The sequence below is a fragment of the Alligator mississippiensis genome, chromosome 5 (genome assembly GCF_030867095.1).
Source record: "Alligator mississippiensis isolate rAllMis1 chromosome 5, rAllMis1, whole genome shotgun sequence".
Lineage (NCBI taxonomy): Eukaryota > Metazoa > Chordata > Crocodylia > Alligatoridae > Alligator > Alligator mississippiensis.
In genome coordinates, this window is record NC_081828.1 from 80,593,797 (window position 1) to 80,611,495 (window position 17,699).

The window sequence follows — 17,699 nt, forward strand, 5'->3', positions numbered from 1 at the left end:
TGTCGCGGTGCTTGTTTATTTAGGTAAGTGTGCCATGGGGTGAAAAAGGTTGGGAAACACTGCCCTATGTGAGCACAGAGCAGATGAGCAGGGACACTGCTGCCATGTTGAAGCATCCCAGGCAGCAGCAAGTGGTTGAGGGGGGGAATCCCCCCTCCCACTTCCTGGCAGCAAATGCAGGGCTGGTGATGCTCTTCCCTGTCCTGCCACAGTGCAGCTGGGTTCTCCGGGGCACCAGCAAGTCAGGGGTGGTGGGAAATTCCCCTTCTCCCAGCCTGTGGGAGCCAGGAAACACCCTGCCTGGATGAAGCAGAGCCCCTGTCTCCTGGACAGCAGCAAGCTGGGCTGGGAGATCCCTGGTGACTACCCATGCTTACAATTCAAAGGGGTTTGCACCTCCATTCAAAACATTTTAGGGGTCTGCAAATGAAAAAAGGTTGAAAACCACTGGTCTAGAGCCACCCTGTGGCTACAGACTTCTAGACCCATTTAATGACAAAAATGTAGTTTTTGTTTTCTTTTTAAAAAATTCTAGCTTTTCAAGTTGCAGGGAAAACTTGGATATGAATGGAGTGTAGTCACTGCAGCCATGTCTGACTGAATTTGCAGAGAGCATGTCAGTCAAGGAAGTGTATAGGACCTGGAGCTAAGGAAGAATCTGCCTAGCTTCCCCTCATTATCAGAGTAGGCTAGGGACCTACACTTCTGGTATGGACTTGTTCTGGTTGGGGTCAAATTGAATGACTTGTGTTATTCAGTGGCATTGAATAGATCTGTGTGATATGTTTGTCCAGGATGTGGACAGTTTGGAAAGAGTCCACTGCAGAGCAGCAAAAATGATTGGGCACTTTGTGCCTAGAAGCTTGTCACATTTCTCTCCCAGTTACATAGTTCATCCAATAAAAGAGGTCACAGAAAAAAAAAATGCCTCTCCTATTATTCCTACAGTCAGTTTAATTTTTTATTCTTTGTTAACTGTCCTGCTTGTTTTCTGTCTTTCAGATATTTCTGTTGATTATTTTCATGTGTATAACGTTACTGATTGCCAGTCTTATCTGCCTTACATTACCAGGTATGTGTGCTATGATGACACTGTTTGAAAATGCCCCCTGCTGAACCATGCTTAGTTGTATTTTTATTATAAATTATTTTAATTTTAAACAAAACCTTGGAAATATTCCTGTATATTATTTTAATCTTTATGCCATCATGAATCAGAGGCGGCATTATTACCCAAACATCAGTGCTTGGGTAATAATAAGACAGATGCGACAGACATCAGAAGAGATTGATGTCTGTCGCATCTGTCAAAATCATCTTAATTTTGAATTTAGTTATTTAAGTTATTGCGGGAACATGATATAAAATACTTCATGACAGTGTGTGACAGGCCCTAGTCTTAAATGCAGCCTTGGTGTGCCTTGAGAGACTACTGCAATGCTTACACTTTGGGGTGCTCTTTTGTCCCAAACCACTCTTTTGTCTGTTTCTTAACCACTGATAACCAGCTGAGGCCCACCGTTAGTGCCTCAGCCCTACCTGTTTTGCGCAGGCCTTGCCAGCCCTTAGCAGAGGGGATTTTGCCAGCTAGCAGGATCATAACATACCCTTGTCTGGTCATGTGCTCAGAAAAGATGGATATCCCTTTCCTTGGAATAGGCAAGTCTAAACAGTCAAATACTGTGGGAATTATATTGCTGACAAAGTATTTTTTTTAAAAGATGATAAAAGGATTTTTTCATGAAAAAACAAGAACAAATGTAAGAAATCAGTAACCGTATGTGGAAATACAGAAATCAAAGTAAATAAACAAAAAAATCAGAACAGTAACTTTATCCTAAATCCTTAAATCCAAGGATACAGTTCTTGGTCAGCTTCCCAGTTTAGAGAACAGACTCTGGCGTGAGGTCAGAGGCAGTGTGTTTTTTTTGCATCTCCTTGTAAGCTTTCTTTTCTCAGCCTGCCTTGGCCAAAGGACTACAGCCTGCCCTGTACCTGGGAAGACTGAAGAAAAAGCCTCATGGCAGACTTAAGTACAGTTGCTTATCTGGCCTTTAACGTATTCGCCACTTCATTTTTAGGGTGTTAAAAATGCTCTATGTCAGTAACTTCATGCCCCCTGAAGGTACAAGTTTACTAGATCAAAAATCTTTCCTTCATATTAGACCAGGAGTATATATATTTTTTCAAACAGGAATTTGCCAATCTAGTATCTCTTCCTCTTTTAATTACTACTTAGTGAGAAATGTTTTCTCCCACCTCCCATCTGTCTCTTATACTGCCACCCCTTCTTTAAAGTATAAAGTCATCATTGTTTGGCAGTATAAGCTCTTGTCATATGCTAATTATCAGCAACAAATGTAAACACCTGAGGAAGTGAATCACTATCTCACAAGACAGTCTTGATTATATCAGTATTTATATTTGTATCAAGTACAATGATACGTACAGATGTGAAAATGACAACGCTGGAGCCAGCTTTACCCTAGCTACAAATAGAGTACACCATAGGAGTAAGTCTGATTTAGGAGATGATCCATTCATGCCCTATGGTGAACCCCAAAGAGAGCCTTGGATTTGGGTTAAATCCATTACATAAGGTAAAATAAGAGGATGGTGACAAGTCTGTGACAACTGCATGTATGCACACTTCACAGAAGAGGGAAACTAAATTTCAGTACCCAGGTGCTTTTTAATTGAAAGCTAAGCTGCTACAGTGTAGCTTTCATCTGCCACAAGGTTAGTGTGTGTGTATGTACAGGTGGCTGGCATGTAGTAAATCTGTCCCCTTTCACTTTCTTGTGTATGGTTTGTTTGCCCATATCCTCAAACAGGTCTGTATGGTAAAGTTTGAGTGAATTGGGAAAGGGGAGACGGGAATAAATACTGCACACAATTTTGATATTAGAAGGTGCAGAGCTGAGGTTGATAATTTTAATGGACAGTGTATCCATTGAACCTTTATAAATTGTGCATCTTGCTTTTTTTATTTTTCAAATACTTGGTATAAGAGGTCATCAAAGTCTTCTAGAATGGGTTTTAAAGTTGTCATATCAGTACAAATAAATTTTCAGCTTCATCTGAATGATTGATTTAACCAAAACAAGAGCACTAAGTGATGGAAGTGAACTTGTTCAAACACTTTCAGGCAGGAAATTCTAACTTCATGCTATTGTAGCTTCAGAAATCTTGGTGCCATTCTTATTAGAGTACCTAAAATGAACAATTCGCACCTTACTGATTAAATCCAGAGTTTCTGAATGTTGTGATATTATAGATAATCACATTTATAGTATACAGTAATGAAAGCTTAGTGAGCTATTGTATACAAAGCAGCAGCAGATGAGCCTTCTGTTGTTTTTTTTAGTGGGAGAGTCATGAAAAACCTTTTAGGTACATTTTAGTTTGCATTTAGGAGAAGGAATAACAGCAACATTTTACCAAGGCATCATGTGGACTGTTTATGTACAGCCTTCAAGCCAGGGAGAGTCTTACCAGAGACCCAAACACTGGTGGTGGCAGCTGCTGCTGCTTCCTCACACTGGTAGCAGGTGCTCTAAATTGGTACCTAGGGCTCATAGGACCCTTGCCCACCGCTAGCTGTGCTGCTGGTCTGGTTATATGTGATAACTGTGCAGTGATTATCGTATGGGAGCAAGGCTGTAAGAAAGAATTAAGACTGAGATTGGTCACTAGAATATAGAAGTTTAACTTTGCTTACCAGTACTTACGTACAAGTACAGGGCTGTCCAGCTTCTGTGTGGCTGGGGGCCTCCTGCTCTGCCCTCAGGGGCAGGGGTAGGAAGCTTGAGCTGAAGAAGCAGGAGCCCAGAGGTACTGGCTGCAGCAGAAGCAGTGTGGGAGAGTGGTGCCTGAGTGAGAGCCCTTGGGCTGCATGTTGACTACTCACAGTTTGCATTCAGGCTATCAGCTGGACATCCATGCACAAAAAGATTTTAAAGGATCCCTAATTAGCTCACTTGATGCTTTGATGCCATTAATTAATAGTGGGTAAATCTTGTTGAAGCTGTGGGTTTAACTATGACACTAACAAGTACTTTTTGTCTACATTTTGTACTGGACAACTGTGCATCTCATATTTTTTGAAGTGAGACTTCCACTTGCATTCTATTTTTAAATTTATCCATTGAAATTTAGTTGCTTTTGTCAGTTACTAAGTGAGGTAGCACCTGAAATTTCCATTATTTTATTGTGATTTCAGAGCAAATATTTGACAATAAATAGTATTGGGTGAAGATGGAGACACAAACATACTGTATGCTAATTGCCATCCATCCACACGAGACAAAGTAGTCTGTCTTAATATATTTACTACTCTGTGTTTTCAGTGTTTGCTGGGAGATGGCTAATGTCATTTTGGACGGGAACTGCCAAAATCCATGAACTATACACAGCTGCTTGTGGTCTTTATGTCTGCTGGCTAACCATTCGGGCAGCAACAGTACTAGTTGCATGGATGCCACAGGGTCGCAGAGTGATTTTTCAGAAAGTTAAAGAGTGGTCTCTCATGGTAAGTTGTTGAAAGAAGGAGGCTTACTGAATCCTTAAGGAATATGGTCTATTTCAGTTTTTTAGGTGTCAGTAATACCTTCACTTTTTCTTCTAAGCTCAAAGTAGCCTTCTGCTGTTTCCTCCCTTCCTTTTTTCTTGTCCCCCAAACTTTGGATTAGTATAGGCATATCTTTACAGTGCTTTTCAGTGCACATTTCCATAAGGGTTTATGGTAATCAAATTCTCTGTATTATATCAATGGATATTTTAAGAGAGAAACGTATTCAGTTATGAAGAGACAGAATTTTCAAAGAAGTTCTTGTTTGATGACTTCAGACCCAAGGGATTTTTTTCCTCATGATCATGGGATACCTTCCACTAAATTGGCTTTCCAAATAACAAAAACCAATAACAAACCTTATACAATTCTAGAAATAGCAGTCTACCTTTAACATTTTAATCAGACAGTTTTGAAGTGCATGGCAACTCATTGAAGACATGGTTAATGCTGCATCTGATGGGTACCTACAAACAAAAGAACAGCTTCCATGCATGTTTCATGTAGTGCTCATCTCCTTGAGCACCATGTTTGTTATTGTCCACTTATAAATTCGTAGGTTAGCATAAGGCAGACAAGGTTCCTTGGGTGAATTTGATATCTTTTATTAGACCAACCCAAATGGTTGGAGAATAGTTATTAAGCAAGCTTTCGGGTTCAAAAACCCTTCGTCAGGCTGAGGAAGCTTCAGCAGTTGGTGTGTGCTCTTCCTGGATGGAATGAAAAGGTTAGCATAAGGAAGTTGACAGTATTGATAGAAATTATACCCATTTTCTTGGTCTGTCCTCCAACCGTGCTAATGAGATCAGACTGCTTTTGTTTCTATTGTTTTAGATGGCCCATTTAAAAAAAAAAAAAAAAAGCTAGATTATATGCCAAAAATGCTGAGACTAGATTACCATTTAATCTCTTAAATTAAAAAGTAGTCCATAACACTTAAATAACTCAAAACTCAATCGTGGTCATAAGTGGGGAAAGAAATTCTGTTGCTTTGGAAGGAATTTTCCCAATTTAGCTGTGTTTATAGTCCATACCTACAATGGTCAGATGTGAGTACGTGCTTAAAAATGTGAGAACGTTCTACTGAGCAGAATCCTGCAGATTCACTTTTTGGCTAAAAATATAGCTTTCTATAAGTAATGGCATATGCATTTTATGGGTGGAAAATTAGGTGTCTGTGTATATTAGCTGAATATCTGTTGTCTTCCTGCCTTTTAGTTTTTCTGTGCATATACCTCTGTGGCCCTTAAATCTAAAGATGCTATTTGTACAAACTAATAATCAACATTTATAGATCGGAGTCTTTTTTTTCTTTTGTCTTTTTTTTTCTTTTTTGAGATAATGAAGACGCTAATAGTGGCTGTGCTGCTAGCTGGTGTGGTTCCACTTTTGCTTGGTCTTCTGTTTGAACTGGTAATTGTTGCGCCTTTGAGAGTCCCTTTGGATCAGACACCTTTGTTCTACCCATGGCAGGTCAGTGTCAGTAAACGTCTAGTTTTGTTTTTCTGATCCAAGATTTCCAGTGCTTCCTTCTTTTCTCTGAATTCTAGAGGTTATAAGTATCACTGAGAGATTTGGTGTCCTATGTCAGCGCTTCAAAACATTTCCCATTTAACATGTAGAGGTGCACTCTCTTGTTAAGGAATGAAACTAGCACTGTTTAATCAGATGGGGGTTGCTTACTGAGGTAAGCCTGAATATCTGTTTTCTGGGAACACAGATTCAAATCTCTCACTGAATGTGCTTTTCTTACTGTAATGCTAGCATAACAATGAAAAGTCTTATATTATGAACTGCAGATGGTGTTTAAAAATGTTTTCTCTCCACTTTCACTTGTGAAGGGTGCACTATGATGCTAGTTTCTCTCTCCCCACCCCTTTTCACCCATTGTAGAGGCACCCATGTTTCATTGATGTTGTATGGTATGACTTTAGTTTGTGTTTGGGGATTATGTTGGGTAAACAATGATATGGAAATACAAATGTATTGTCAGGAATGCAAAAACATGAACAGTCTTGTTTTGGTAAATGTATACAGTTTAAGGAGAAACTGTTAGCCCATATTTTCCATGTTAATGCTTTATTTATTTATTTATTTATTTATTTATATATTTAATTTTCTGAGTAATGTAATCTTAATGGACTAAGAACACCGGAAAAATCTTTCAAAGGGTTGACCGAGCAAGTGGGAAGTACCCTGGGTTGCAAATGACACTTAGTACCTTCTTTTCCCTGAAGAGATTGGATTGTGGATATATCATTTAGTAGCTTCATAGTTCAGACTGCAGCATAGGTTGAATTTCAGCTAGATCCTTTCTTCCAACTCCATGTATAGAGCATGTTTAGTAGAGATGGTTGAAAGCTCCTGAATTTTTTTCTCAGCATTTTGATAACTACCCCTGCACGCGCGCGCGCGCGCACACACACACACACACACACACACGTTTAAAAATAACACTGAATTGTTTTGGCAATAAATGTCATTTTTAAATTTTTTTTATTGAGAATGGTATTGAAAGGTGTATTTATTTGTTTTTTTCCATTAATCAAAAGCAGTATGATTTGATTTTAAAATGGAAGGTTGCTTTTTCTGGAAAAATTGCATGCAGAAATATATTAAAAACACAAGAAATATATATTGAAATTACAACAGTGCTCAATCCTAGAATCATAGAGAAGCAGGGCTGGAAGGGACTTTCACAAGTCATCTAGTCCAACTCCCTGCCTGAGATAGGATCAACCCTATCCAAACCCATTTTATACAAATCTATAATCTCACCTTGTAGTAAAACTACCATCAACCCTGAGAAAACACAAGACATATTGCCCAAACCTGCAACAGGTAAAGCTGTGGGACCACAATAGCCAACATCCAGCTGTTGTAAATAGTTAATATACACTCGAGAGATTCCAGGCAGAGGGCTATGCCCCACCCCCCCAGGCAGGTAAAACCTCCCACAGTCCATACCAACCTGATCATGGGGGGAAATTCCTTCCTGGCCCTGAGCCAAAGGGGCAAGACTCTCTAGCCAAGAACCTCCGACCCAGTAAGAGCATTGGCACATCCCGGTGAAAATCCCTAGCCTTGGCTGCAGCCAAAGCCTCTGAGAGAGGCTTAAAAACATCCTGACACATACGGGAGAAAGAAGGTGGAGGGAAGGTTGGAGTGGAATTCCCTTCCAGTCCCATGCAACCAGCAAAGCCCAGAAGCCTGGGAAATATCCATAGTAGAACACAGGCATAACTATGCCTGTATTCTCCGCAACCAGTGGATGTGCAGCCTCTTCTTGAGCACCCCTAGTGATGGAGAGGCCACAGTTTACCTAGATAGTCTATTCCACTGCTTTACTCTTCTAAAGTTTTTCTGGATATCCAGTCTAAATTTACTTCAAACCATTGATTCACGTCCTTGTCTGTGCAGCAAGAGAGAATAGGTGCTTTTCCTCTTTGTGGCAGCCTTTCAGATATTTGAAGATAGCTATCATGTCCCCTCTTATAAGCACCTTTTCTGCAAGCTGAACATGCCTAGCTCCTTCAGTCTCTCCTTATATGATTTGATTTACAAGCTCTTTATCTTCTTTCTTGCCTGTCTCTAGACCCTCTCTAAATTTGCCACATTGTTTTTAAAATGTGGAGCCCAAAACTGCATACAGTAAGTACTCCAGATGTGGCCTAAGTGCCTAGTAGAGAGGCATTATTACCTCCTCTGTTGAATATTTTTGTGCAAATAGGTTCTCACTTTTTTATCATTTTTCTAGGTGTTATAGGTAAATAGATATTAACATGGTTTTAAATAATCTAAGTATTACTCCCTTTTCAGTTGCTTTAAACTGTAATATGTTAATGGAAAATTCTGGAACTGCCAATAATGTCTTCTGAATAAAAAGAATAGATAAGACATAAATGTGTAACAAACAAGTTTCGTGAAAAATCCCTTTTATTTATTAAAAAAAAAGCAAAAAAAAAAAAAAAAAAGCAGCAGCTCCATGATAGGGCTGAAATCTAACCTACAGTTAAACCATTCCCTCCCCCCCTCTCCCAGAGCTCCTCAGGTGATAGCAATAACATAAAGTCACACCTGTCATCTTTTAATGGGGTTTTCTGTCATCCCCACAGTTTACAAAATGAGATCCTCTGTGTACTTCGCTTTGTGAATTATTCTTCCGGTTTTAAGCAATATTGGTATTAGGTATTTAATCTAATAAAATGCATTTGTTGAGACATTTGGAAAATAGATCAACTGGGTTTTTTTATAAAACTAGGACTGGGCTCTTGGAGTTCTGCATGCCAAAATAATTGCTGCCATAACACTGATGGGTCCTCAATGGTGGCTAAAAACAGTTATTGAACAGGTAAGAAAACTGGGAGGAGGAGGAGGGAGATCTGATTGTCCTGTCCTGTCCTGTCCTGTCCTGTCCTGTCCTGTCCTGTCCTGTCCTGTCCTGTCCTGTCCTGTCCTGTCCCATTCTCTTAGGGAGGGGAGGGGAGGGGGTTGTGGGAGGAGGGATTGGGGGAGCTTGGTGGAAGCATGTTTAAGTAGAATTTTGTAAGGATGAAAAGAATAACCAATAGTATAGCCTGTATAGAGCTCCCTTCCCCTCCCCATTCCAGTTAATATTTTATACCAAATTGTCATCTTCCAAGTAGCTAGTTATATCCCATAATGTGTTCCTCTATGTATTTCTTAGTGCCAGGGTTTTTTGTTTGTTTGTTAACTTTTAACACTTAGCCCTTATGTATGTGCCTCTTAATTTAGGTACCCCTAAGCACAAAATGTTGTTTAGCTGGATTTTACGTTGTAATAGTAAATGTCCTTTGTTTAGAGGACTCTTTGAGCATATGGTAGTTGGGCAGGGAGGACATTTTTCAAATATTAGCCTGGAAATTTAGACTTGATTATTACAATTAAAGCTGTAGCACAGTAGTCAGCATTGTTTTTTGTCCGTGTCAAAAACACCTGCAACCTCAACTTGTAAGATGTTGGTATGCCAGGGGTGGATGGTGGGGGAGCCGCAAAGGGCTCGAGCCTTGTTGTGGCAGTGCAGCCATGGCCCATTCCCCATTGTGCGACCCAAGATGTGTATGCTAAGCAAAACTCTTTTGTGTGCCAGAAAAACGACTGTAGCCATACTTACAATGTAGGATGCAAATCAGGGGTGGGCAAAATGTGTCCTGCAGGCTGGATTTGGCCTGCGAGGCTATTCCTTTTGGCTTGTGGGGCCCCTCCGTAAGCCGAAAGAATGATCATGGGCCCTGGCTTTGGCTGCCCCTCTGAAAGCTAGTGCCTCCCTGCAGGAGGTGCTGCTCTGGTTGCTAAGCAACTAACTCCCACCCCAGCCTGGCCTGGCCTGTCCTGCTCTATGTTGTACGTTGATTGAGATATGGGCTTAGGTTCTTGTTTGGAGGAGTACTGTTTTAATATTATTAAGAATTTTAATGGTTGACTATCATAGTCATTCTTATTGTGTGGCATAGGGAGGAAGGAAATCTGGAAGCTACCTGTCTTGCAAATACACCCACACTGAATGCAGATATGCAGTTTTGCTCTACTTTACACTTTGACCCCTAAGGATGTAAATGTAGATTTTAGGGTGAGAAAAAAAATAAACCACTGTTGGCACCATGTAACTAGAAATAAAGTTACCAGAAATGGAGGGTGCAACAAGAATACTTTGAGTTCCCTTATCTTTCCAATATATACATTGCATACATTTTTAAAGAACATAGTAAAGCACATTGAAAAGGAGTTTAAGGGAGAAACAGAATGTGGTATAAACTACTAGTTTATCTATAGACATACTTTGTTGATTACTAATAGAAAGGGTAAGAGATGTGTATCTTATATATTAAAATACTTAGAAAAGCAAAAAAAAATTAAATTGATCTGCTTACGAGCATCAAGCAATGAAATAAAAATGAACAGTTCTTAACAAACAGGCAGTTTATCAGAAACTAGAATATTGCTAGTAGTTACTGAAACAAGTTCTGCAGCTGCTGATATTCTTTAGTGTCAGCTATTTAACCCAAAGAAAAATCTGTTGTAATCTGTGGTAACCTGTGAAAGTGTCATCACAGATTCATTTAACCTATACATTTACCATATACATTTAAGGAAAACATGCAAGTTTATCATAATTTGCATTAATTGTATTGGAAAATAAAATAAAACATTTGAATATGCCAAAACATGTAGTGGTTCATGTAGTCTAATTCTGTTTTGTCTGTTTTCATAGGTTTATGCAAATGGGATTCGTAACATTGATTTACATTTTATAATTCGTAAACTGGCAGCACCCGTCATCTCTGTTCTGTTACTTTCCCTTTGTGTACCTTACATCATTGCTTCTGGTGTTGTACCTTTATTAGGTAAGAATTCTATGCACCTTTTGTCATCGTTTGACCTTTGCTCTTAAGCAAAATACAGATCTGTGTTTTCCAGAAGTTTGTTCAGCTAGCAAATTTAAATACTTAAGTATTGATATTACCATGTATTTTATTAGATGCTTTTGAGAAATTGTTTATAAATATCTAATTTAAAAATGACATTAGATTATTAGAATAAGATATTTCTGCTGCGTGTTGTACAGGATACACTAGCACCCAGCATATCAGTAATGTAAGTGTGCTGCAGATGGGTTAAGACAGAGATCTGTTGGGTACCTAGTCATTTAATTTTTCAAGAATAAATTTACAAGTCTCACACATTTACTTGTATTCTCTCTGGTTTAGGATTTAGTAAAATATGTGAAGTGGATATTTAAGATGAGGTAAAAGTGTACATTAGAGCCTTATTCTTTTTCCTTTTATTTTGTGGTAAATGGGCTGGCCTCAATGAGCTGTTAATATAGTTAGCAGGAACACGTTTTGTTACACATGAAAAGCTATAACGAGGCAAGAAATGTTCATTTTTAGAGAGGGTAGAAAGGGAAGTAAATATTGATTAGATTAAACTAATTTTATTTTACTTTATTGTCTATACGCATAAATGCTTCTGTTATGTTTAAAATTAAATTGAAATTTGAATTTTGAAAGTGTGAACTGTTTTCACAGGCTTTCAAATGATAAGTTTTTAAAACTAAACATATATGTTGTCAGTAAGCAAGTAGGGCTTCCGTTTACTAGGTTTGCAGGGCAGATTTTCATAATTTAGAAACAGTGCAAACCAGTTGCTGGTGCCATATGGAGCTAGGGTTGCCAACTCTGAAGCTGTTTTGGGAAATTTTTTTTTCCAGCGTGATGTAATGTTAGTTGTACTGTTCAGTCTGTTTGCAATATCAATCCCCCGGTTGCTTTCAGTAGTCACCGGGAGATCGATGCCATTTCCGGTAGACTCCCAACCAATCCGGGAGGATTAGCAACGCTATATAGAGCTTTAAAAAATGTGGTCATATTATTGAATTATCCTACAACTAAAGAATAATACAAATGAACTAAAACAAAATTAAAATAAGACACTTATTAGGAATTGAATAATAGCATGCTTACTAGGGTGGGAATTTTTTCCAGTTGATAAGTATTTTAAAATATGTATTTTATGCTAATGGTTAGCTTTAATTGAAGCAGTTCACTGATTTGAGAAGGCAAAGAAAAGTGTCTGTTGATGTTCTAATATGATTCTAATCTTTACAATAAAAGACCTGTTATGTGTGTGTGTGTGTGTGTGTGTTTTGTAGGTGTTACTGTTGAAATGCAGAACCTGGTACAGCGTCGGATTTATCCTTTCCTACTTATGGTGGTGGTTTTGATGGGAATCCTATCCTTCCAGGTCCGCCAGTTTAAGCGCCTTTATGAACATATTAAAAATGACAAGTGAGTATGAATTATGTCTTTTTTTTTCCCCTTTATTGTTACAGCAAGGGTTAGATTTGGTGTGAGTTCAGGAATCCTAGAAATGTACTGTATTTACCCAAATATACTGAGCCTGAGTTTAAGATGATCCCCCTCATAATTAGATTCTATACATGGAAAAATAAATTTATTATAATTTTCCATGTATAGAATCGAAGTATTGGAAGATTCATCTTGTATTCACTCCCCGCACTACTTCAGGCAGTGTGGGGAGACGTGATGAAGCCGGTAGTAATGGGGGGGGGGGGGAAGATGGGGTTAGGGGGGAAAGATGGACACATAGGCATTGGGGGTGGGGGGGAGGGGGACAGTAATGGGGCAGGTGATGGTGGGGTGGACAGACAGATAGTGGGAGGGTAGTAATGGGACAGGCAGTAGAGGGAGCAGAAGCGGGGCAGGTGCTAGTTGGGGAGGTAGGCAGCTTGCCTACCGCTGCTGCCACTGTGCGTGTGCCGCGTCTCTTCCCCCACCCGTACTTGCCTTCTGCAGACTTAGGCCCTTGCTCTCTTTTCCCCTTTCTATCCCCTCTTCTCCGTTCCATACTGCTCTGCCCCCATCTCCCAAAGACTGTGCCAGCAGGGTCTGTCCCTGGTGCAGCCTGGGTGCACTGGGCAGAGCTCCAACCTGGTCCTGTAGCAGTGGTGTGAAGCTGACACCTCTGACACAGGGTCAGGCTGTAGCCATGCTCCAAGCTTCAGGCTGCAGTGAGGATGGAGACTACTGGCGTGATGCAAAGGTGAGGAGGAGAAGCAGCATGTGGTTGGAGGTGGGCAGGTTGGGACAGCAGGGCCTTGAGGCTGCAGGGGAGGGATGGTAGGTGGTGCAGAGGGGCTAGGGCTGGAGCCACAGCAGCTGCTTGCCCTCTCCCCCCTCTCCTCTCCCCAGTCTTATCCTTGATTCTAAGATGGGGGGGAACCCTTGGTTCTGTATTAAACTGAGGGGGGGCGGGGGGGGGGCGGCTGTCTTCTAATAGAGTGAATTTGGTAAATCTGGAAAGGGCCTGAAGAGGTCATCTAGCCTATTCCTCTCCTTTATGGGAGGATCATTATGCTAAGGAATTGGCTGCAGACTAGTTACTGAGAGGTAAAAACAAGGAGCTACATAATGCAAACAGGTTACCATGAATTGAAATGACTGTCAGCGACTCCAGTGTATCATGGATTTCCCCAGGGAGTGCTTGTTCAGGACCCCTGTCTTTGTCTAGTTTCAGTGAGTAGCCCCTGTAGCCAGCGGCTTTCAGAGTAGAGTGAGACCTGGACATTCAATCTGACAACCCCTGATTATCTGTGGCCCTCTCTCAAGGTACCTTCCAGTTCACTCTGAATCCTAAGCAGCAAAGCAAACAGCTCCTCTTCAACAAAATCCTCTATTGGGCAAACTGCAGTCCAGAAAACCAAGTCCTTTCTGCCCTCCAAAGGGTTAACTAGTGCCTCTGTTCCCCATCCAGCCTATACAACCCAGAGCACCCAAAAGTTATCTCAGCCGCCAAGTCTCTTCACTCTGATGGACTTCTTTTTCAGACCCTTCTTTTTACTTTTCTGTTGTTTCATGCTAATTTCTCCCTTTTCCCTTTATACTTCCAGGGCAGTGGGAGGGAGAAGGGGTGTCCTCTGTCAAGGGATGCTTGTTAATCTGAACCTGAGATGTCTTGTCCAGCATATAGGCAGCATTCGATTTTAGTAAGGACTCTATTAACCCTTCTTTCCCTCATGTAGAGGCCACCTAGGGAAACTGAGGCATGCTAAATTACTACATTATAAACATTTAAAGCAGAAATATTACAGCAAAAGTATAATCTACCTGTCATGAGTTCATCTTTGGATACAACTGTGGAGCATATACAGTTCAGAAATATTGGAAGGTTGGAACTAAAAATTAGTAGACAAAGTCTTTTGTTTTATTGCTCTTTTAATGCCACCATTTGATTTAGGTTTTCATTTTAATGTTCTTCATAAACTCAGATTTAGTGTTTGATTTGTGTGGAGTTTTAAGTTTGTAAGTGTAAGAATATAAATCAGAAAGACGGCTTGGAGCTGGGTGATGACAGTTTCAAGATAAAAGTTTAAATTATTATTGTGAACTGCTTATTGGGTGATGCACAAAATTAGATTGTATGTGGAGCTGTGAAGGTTACTTTAAGAGAACTTTTTCTGGTTCCCTCCTCCTCTCTCATGTACTCTGGTATTCTGAAGAGGGGGTATTGCACCCTGAAGACTTTTCATGGCATTTTTCAATGCAGTCTTAGTCCCTGTTCAGAATTCTTAATTTCTGTTCTTAGCGGTCTTACTTGAGTGTGTATATATTGGAAAGTATTTAGAAGTGTAAGAAATACTTGGTCCAAATTGATGTAATGACGTGTTAAAGAACTGATCAGGAAACAGATAATTAGCTGCAGATCCCAATATGTATAGGTGCCTGGCAGAAGTGCAAGACTAGCTAACTGCAAATACATTGTCACTAAGGGACTGGATAACTTGAAAATGTTTAACATATTATTGATTAGCAGTTCAAATATATTCTCAGTTGGTAGTGATCCAGTTCACTAAAATATAGTGATTCATTTGGTAAAGTTTTTTGCCACTTTACTAGTAAAACATATATATGTTTCACAAAAAAATGAGTGTGAATGGTACCCTTGTTCACAGCATCATTAAAAAAGCCTAAGACTTGGATAAATTTGGTGACTGAACAACCATTTTGCCTTGAAAGGTGTCCCTTGTATCATGGTGTAAGTATAGTGTGGTAGAGTGGTGTAGGGCAGTGCAGCTCAGGTTGCATTTCTGTGATTGAAAAGGGTGTTACTGCTGAAATGCAGAACCTGGTACAGCATCAGATTTATCCTTTGTTACGTATGGTGGTGGTTTTGATGGGAATCCTATCCTTCCAGGTCCACCAGTTTAAGCAGACCTGGTTCCAGATTTACTTTCACAGATTTATCATATATGATTGAAAACTCTATAGGGCAAAATAGCCTGTTTAAATCTGGCACATTTCCACTGGGTTAAAGATTGTAACTGTTCCATGATCACCTGAAAAGTAGAGTACACTCTATCTGTAAGTAAACTTATTTTACAACCCAACATCACTGTAGAAAAAAGAACATGTGCAACATAATAGCATATTACTTTAATGCCTGATTATTTATAGCTCATCATAATTTTTAAATGTATTTTGTTGAAGTAAATTATCCATATAATACAAACTTTAACAGCAAGCACATCTTATACTTGTAAATATCTAAAATAAATATACAGGATGACAATATGGGAAAAAGGAAATGAAGAAGAAGAAACATGGAAGAGAATGAAAGATTGTGGGTGTTAAGTGAGAATTAGTAGAAGGTTATTCCACACATGGGGCTAGTTTTTATAGGCAGTGTGAAACTGAGGACATGGATATGCAAACAGGTTAGTAGTGGTATGCTGCAAAGCCACATCAGCTACTCTATGGCAGTAACTGCCTGTGTGCGTGTTCTTACCCCATAGCTAATGCAAGGTCATATCCGTCTCAAAGTGAGGTAACTTACTGTATTTACTTGAATCCAAGATGACTTTGAATTTAAGACAGCCCCACAATAATTAGAGTTTATACATATTTATAATTTTCTATGTATAGAATCTAATTATTGGAGGATCATAAATTAATTCTCCCAAAGCAGCGGTGGGGGACAAGGGGCCAGACCTCCTTCCCTGACTGCTTCCTACTTCCCTTGTGCATGTGCCTACACTCCTGCTGCCTGTCCCTGTTTACCTGCCACTTGCCCTCCTGCTCTGCCTGCCCCTTGCAATTCCCTGCTGCTTAGCTTCTGGGTGAAAGCTCTGAGGTAGTCAGCAGTGGTAGGGCTGGGGCTGAAGTTAAGCAGCAGCAAGCAGCAGGGGGGAGGAGAAGGGGGAGAATGGTCTCCCGTGTTTTCCTCCAAGCTGTATACCGTGGGTCTCCACCGTGCTCCCTGCATGCCCATTCCTGGTGTACAACCTACCCTGGCACAGGTCAGGCAGTAGCACAGCTCCAGCTTTGGCCTTGGGCAGAAGCCAGAGCTGAGCCACCACCTGCCCTGGGCTAGTCCTCAAATCTAAGTAAAACCAGTAACAGCAAGGAGGTTTCGTCTACCCAGGAGCCCAGTATATTTGTGGAGGTCCTAAGGCTTAACCCACTACACTCTTCTCCTAATACACAGGGTATAAACAGACAAAATCTGGGACATGTCCACTGCTAGATATCTTTCTAGAAGAGGGAACTTACATGTCTTCCAGACTGCTGCCACCCTTGCTCCCTGTGCCTTCCCTGTTCTGGGGAGTGTATACCACATGGGTCACCCTGGTATGGGGAAGGCACTGGCAGCATTGGCTGCTGGTCCCTCCCCACTTGGTTTCTGTGAAGGGAGGGAGTAGCGGGGTACTACCCCCACCTGTTCTCCAGAGAGGGTATATTTTTAAAAAATGCAGGGTACCATGAACCTAACATTTGCTGTTGGCCTCAGGTCACCTTAGACCTTTAAAAAGTGAGCAGGTAGCTGGGAGTCCTGGGCGAATGCATACCCCTTTTTAAATTTCCCTAAGTGCTTGTAGGCCTGACCCTGGGGAATGGCTCCCTGCTGTCAGACTCGGTGTCTTCCACAAGTACAGCTGGAGGACTTCCCCAATCCCCTGGTGCATGCCCATTTAAAGAGGCACCAAGGGCATGCAGCTGGGAATGAGGGAGCCTGACCATCTGTATATGTCACAATGGTCACGTGCAGCTGGAGATGGAAGAAATTTCCCCTCCCAGCAACATGTACCTGTTTAAAGAGGGCATGCCATCTGTTAACTCGGATGCCCTGGTCTGGGGAATGAGCAAGGAGCACTGGGTGGCTATTCCTCTCCTCCCCTTCTGGTTTCTGGCAGGGAGCAAAAAGTCGATGCTCCCAACTTGTTCCCCAGATTGGATGTCGCCAGTCTGGGGTTTGTGCAGAGAGCATTCCCCAGCCCTCTGACTCCTCCCAAGCCCAGAAGGAGTCAAGCTGCTGTGGTTCTCCACTTCTTCTGTAGCTCAGGATGACAGGAAAGTACAGAGAACATCTTTCCACTGCTGGACTTGTCTTGGCTCCAGGGTGAGTGGAGTGGCACGGAAGGGTCCAACCAACTCTCTTGCAGGCAGAATCCTCCTTGCTGAATGAGGAAGCTCTTTTTTTACCAAAATCAGGCATGTTTTCTGCAGGAGAAATTGAACCAAACGCTTGTACTTCCCTCATTTTCTACTGGGAGAGCAGCAACTTTCCTGGTAGAAACTGAACATCTGTACAT

The 17,699-nt window shown here is 40.8% G+C and overlaps 1 protein-coding gene across 2 annotated transcripts in view; it reads left to right on the forward strand.

Moving 5' to 3' along the window:
• MARCHF6 (membrane associated ring-CH-type finger 6) overlaps window positions 1-17,699 on the forward strand; it is a 76,354-nt gene that overhangs the window by 57,405 nt on the left and 1,250 nt on the right. Inside the window, exons 20-25 of one of the 2 annotated variants that reach the window (XM_006275650.4) lie at window positions 1,003-1,072; window positions 4,350-4,531; window positions 5,909-6,043; window positions 8,832-8,921; window positions 10,803-10,935; window positions 12,243-12,378. In XM_006275650.4, the coding sequence (XP_006275712.2) occupies window positions 1,003-1,072; window positions 4,350-4,531; window positions 5,909-6,043; window positions 8,832-8,921; window positions 10,803-10,935; window positions 12,243-12,378 (746 nt within the window). The remainder of the gene's footprint in view (window positions 1-1,002; window positions 1,073-4,349; window positions 4,532-5,908; window positions 6,044-8,831; window positions 8,922-10,802; window positions 10,936-12,242; window positions 12,379-17,699) is intronic. The other variant, XM_006275651.4, reaches the window with a different exon arrangement.